The sequence below is a fragment of the Alligator sinensis genome, unplaced genomic scaffold (assembly GCF_000455745.1).
Source record: "Alligator sinensis unplaced genomic scaffold, ASM45574v1 scaffold2226_1, whole genome shotgun sequence".
In the NCBI taxonomy this organism is placed as follows: domain Eukaryota; kingdom Metazoa; phylum Chordata; order Crocodylia; family Alligatoridae; genus Alligator; species Alligator sinensis.
In genome coordinates this window covers 5777-9667 of record NW_005844089.1, presented here as the reverse complement: position 1 = coordinate 9667, position 3891 = coordinate 5777, and the positions used below count along the sequence as shown (strand labels likewise).

Sequence of the window (3891 nt, the reverse complement as noted above, 5' to 3'; positions counted from 1 at the left end):
ACAGCTAAACCAGGCCTCTATGCTGCAGATGTGCCCAACCCCGAGGAGACCTGGGAGTTGTCAGCAGACAACAGCTGCTCAGGCTGGTGCCCCAGACAAGGCCCTTCCCCAGGAGCAGGTAAGGAGCGCTGGCTCGACCCTTTCCCACAGCAGGAGGCAGCGTCCCTCAGTGGAGAAATCTCTGCCACAACATTTTGGTGGGGTCAGTGCTCCAACAGATCATTGGGTCTTGTTCTCCGGTGCCCTTGGAAGCATTTCACATGGCCTGGAGAAGATGGACCTTATACTTCCCCTCCCCCTCCCTTAACATGTGAAAGCTGACACAGCCCCAACATCCCTCCAGCTTCTTTCCTAGGGAGCGATGTCCCTGCAGACTCTGACGTGGTGTGATCTCCCTGCACTGGGACAGTTATTGGGGCTCATATAGCTCATCTCCAGCCTCATGCCTGTGGAGGTCTGTTAGCTGTGTGACTTTGAGACTTCCTTCTGCCCCTTCTTTCTCACACTGAAGCCTCCACCTTGCTTAGTCCGAGGCCAGACAAGGAGGTGAGCAGGGCTTCCCCCATGCCAGCAGCACCAGGACTAGCCTGTGCACTCTCTTCCCCACCCGCAGGTGCTGGGACCCTGAGCAGAGCGGAGCAGCAGCTTCCTGAGGAGGGGCCTGGAAACCTGGAACTGCAGAGGACTTCCCCAGGGAGACCGGAGGAGAGGAGCTCCCGGACACCTGAGCCGGGCCAAGTGCAGAGGGGGCAGGGCAGGCCTCCAGAGCAGGAGGAGAGCTGGGAGGTGAGCAGGGCACCCGGTTGAGTCGTGGGTGGGTGTAGAGCTGGGGCAGAGCCCAGGAGGAGCCAGGGGTGCAGTAAGGAATCTGTGGAGCCAAGGGACCTGAAGAGAGACAAGCCTGTGGTGATGGAGGCTGCAAACACACGAAGCTGGTATTAAGAGGAGCTTCCTCCCAAGTGCAGGGAGCCAGGGGCACTGGCATGGGAAGGCCTGGTCAAGGCACACGGAGCCACTGCCTCCAGGGGCCGAGCAAACACAAGGTGCTGAGCTGGGCTAAAGCCAACACCTGAGCTCCTGTGTCCATAGCTGCATCCATGTCACGGGTCAGCTGACTAATGGGGAATTTTGCTTCCCTGCCTGTCAGGGCTAAGCCTGCCACTAGTTACAGTACAGAGTGATCCCAGGCAGGGCTGTGGGGGCTGGAAGCAGATGGAAGAGGAGACACTGATGATGTAACGCTTGTGCCTGCAGCTCCAGGAGGTGTTTGAGGACGTGGCCGTGTATTTCTCACGGAAGGAGTGGGAGCTGCTGGAAGATGACGACAAGGTGCTTTACCGGGACCAGATGCTGAAGAATTACCAAGCCCTCGTTTCCCGGGGTAAGGCTCGGGTTCTTGCTTCTCCTGTACGAGCTCTGAAGTTTATTGCCTTCTCCCTGTGTTTCAGCAGTCTTGCCCTCATGCACTTTTCAGGCTGGGGTTTTAATTTCCCTTCCTCCCCACTGCTCTGCCAGTGATCAGGTCTGTCTCACATTTCATAGTGATTCATCTTCCTTCATTTGATCCAGGCGCCTTCACTTGAGTCTTCCCCACTATTGTAACTCCTGGTGCTTCTGTACGCATCTGTTTCTGGGCAACATGATCTCCCTTTGCCCTCTCAGCGTGTTCATACCGACTCCAGCTCCTTGTACAGCAGTGCACTAAGAGCTGTTTCCAGGGAATGGTTCTCATTTCCTCCCTCTCTTGCCTAGCGTTTCCTGTCCAAACACATTCATCAATCCAGTGTGCTCCGTTCTGTGATACCTAAATTCCCTTTCTCCTCCTTTGGTTATGACCGAGAAGAAGCTAACAGAAGTCTTATCCACCTCTGGTGCTACAGCTCATGGATGATGCATTTCTACATGTCTGTCTCCTGGGACATATGTACAGGTGATGGATCCTAGGTATTTCTGTCAAGGGGTCACTAAAAGCTTCTGTCGGCCATCCTTCCTAACATCTTCATCTCCATAGACCAGAGACTTTGGGTTCGCTGTATTTACGTAAAGACCTGTGCTCTCAAGCTCGCTCTGCCAGTCTCAGATGTTTTCTTCCTCTCCTCCTCAAATCCCTCTGCAGATCACAAGCCCATCACTGATAAGAAGTGGGCTAGGTGCAGGGCCTAGTGCAAACCGGTATTTGTTACCAGAGGTTCTCTCAAACAGGGCCTTTTTTTGGCGTGTGCGTAGTGTCAAGGTACTTTCCTTTTCACCAGGCCAGTTGTCTTTTCTGATGCTTTCTTTCCCCTTCATTTCCCCCAGAGCATTTCCATAAGGAAGTGATCGAGTGATTTCTCTAGCACAGCAAGGACCATCCAAACTGGGCTTCCGCATGCTGTGCCACGTGTGTCTTTCTGCCTTCTTTTGTCCTGATCCAACTTTGTGTTCCTGGGAAACCCTGCAGTATGTGCCAACCTGTGCACTCATCTCCCTCCTAGGTTAATCCTTCCATTGGAGGGCTTGATTGCTCAGTTGTTGCTGCTGTTATTATAAAATGATCTTTTTGGTACTTTGAAAAGATTAAAAGCTTTACCTTTGTGCTCCCTAGCACCTCACAGATCATTGCGTCTCCACACCTGTCTGTGGTGATTTGGTCAGTTTAATGCCCTTTCTACACCAGGAGTGGTTGGTGCTTCGTTTCCTGTGACCATCCCACCACTGCCTGGGTGACCAGGAGCATCATCTGATGAAGGCTTCTTTCTGCAGCGCCTTCTCTTCCATCCTAAATGCCTGTCCTCCCTTGTCTAAGAAGGCTGTAGTAGAAAGCTTGAGTTCATTGGATCCATTCCCCAAATTGTGGTGGGTTATTCTGCGTCCAGTACCGAGTCACAAACCCTCTTTAACTACCGCCCGAAACAGGTTATCGAGGTCCCACACCTGACTTAATCCGCCGCATCCAGCGAGGAGAGGTGGAGCTGTGGGTCTGTGATGACGAGGCTGGCGGGGAAGCATCAAGGTTGGAGGACCTGCTGCCAGGTGAGTGTGGCTGCGCCCTCCCCTGACTCCCCTCTCAGAAATGCTCCATGCCCAGAGGGCCAGGGGCACTTGGAAATTGCAGACCTGCCCTGTGCTGCCATTGTAGGGTGCTGACCTCAAATACAGTAGATAAAGCTGCAGTATTTTAAGGCAGGTGTTGTTCCCAGTTTCTGAAATTCACTGATGGGAAGACAAGCAAACTTTCTCTGCTAGGGATCAATCAAGTTTTCTGTCTTCTTTTTTGTTTTTTGGGGTTTTTTTGTTTAGATGTGGTTTTCCTGGGATGCCATGATCTTAATATCCCGTGTTCACCCAGAAATGCAGGAGCTCATTTCCCAAGGTAGTCATATCTCTCCCACCCTCTCCCAGGCCATGATGGGATTGGTAGTCCCCCATGGACATCAGCCTGGTATGCAGAGGCTCTGTAGTCGTCAGAAGAGAAAGCCACAGCTTTAAGTCCTCTTCCTCCACGGGCTGGTAGAGCATGAAGCCTTTCAGGCACTGTCCTAATGCACATGTCTCACGTGTGCTTCTGCCAGCAGGGCCTGAGGTGATGGGGCCGAGACCTGGGCCATGAACTCTGAGAGTCTTGTTTTCAACTCCAGCGAGTAGGGCACATTGGCCTGGCACAGAGACTTGCCCCTGCTTCAGACCAAACACTTGGGGTTTTGGCAGGAAGACTTTGATGTCTTGAGGGAACACAAGTGCCACCAGGCCTGATCTGAGGCCCTTCCCAGTAGAAGGAGTATCAGTGCTTGCCCCTGGCTGCAAGGCAGGGACCAATCTGGGGTTTGTCTTCCCCACACAGGAGGTGCCTGGCTGCTGCACAGAGCTGAGAAGCAGCCTCCTGCGGAAGGGCCTGCAGACCTGGAGCCAGCA

At 53.3% G+C, this 3891-nt stretch overlaps 2 protein-coding genes across 2 annotated transcripts in view; both read left to right on the top strand.

The window, feature by feature from the left end:
• Nucleotides 1-1518, top strand: part of LOC106723463 (zinc finger protein 28 homolog) — a 4466-nt gene extending 2948 nt beyond the window's left edge. Inside the window, exons 2-4 of the mRNA XM_025195848.1 lie at nucleotides 5-118; nucleotides 614-786; nucleotides 1255-1518. Coding sequence (XP_025051633.1) covers nucleotides 5-118; nucleotides 614-786; nucleotides 1255-1518 — 551 coding nt within the window. The remainder of the gene's footprint in view (nucleotides 1-4; nucleotides 119-613; nucleotides 787-1254) is intronic.
• Nucleotides 1519-3406: 1888 nt separating this feature from the next.
• LOC102387162 (gastrula zinc finger protein XlCGF17.1-like) overlaps nucleotides 3407-3891 on the top strand; it is a 5058-nt gene continuing 4573 nt past the window's right edge. The window contains exon 1 of the mRNA XM_014527747.2: nucleotides 3407-3421. Within this exon, the coding sequence (XP_014383233.2) occupies nucleotides 3407-3421 (15 nt within the window). The remainder of the gene's footprint in view (nucleotides 3422-3891) is intronic.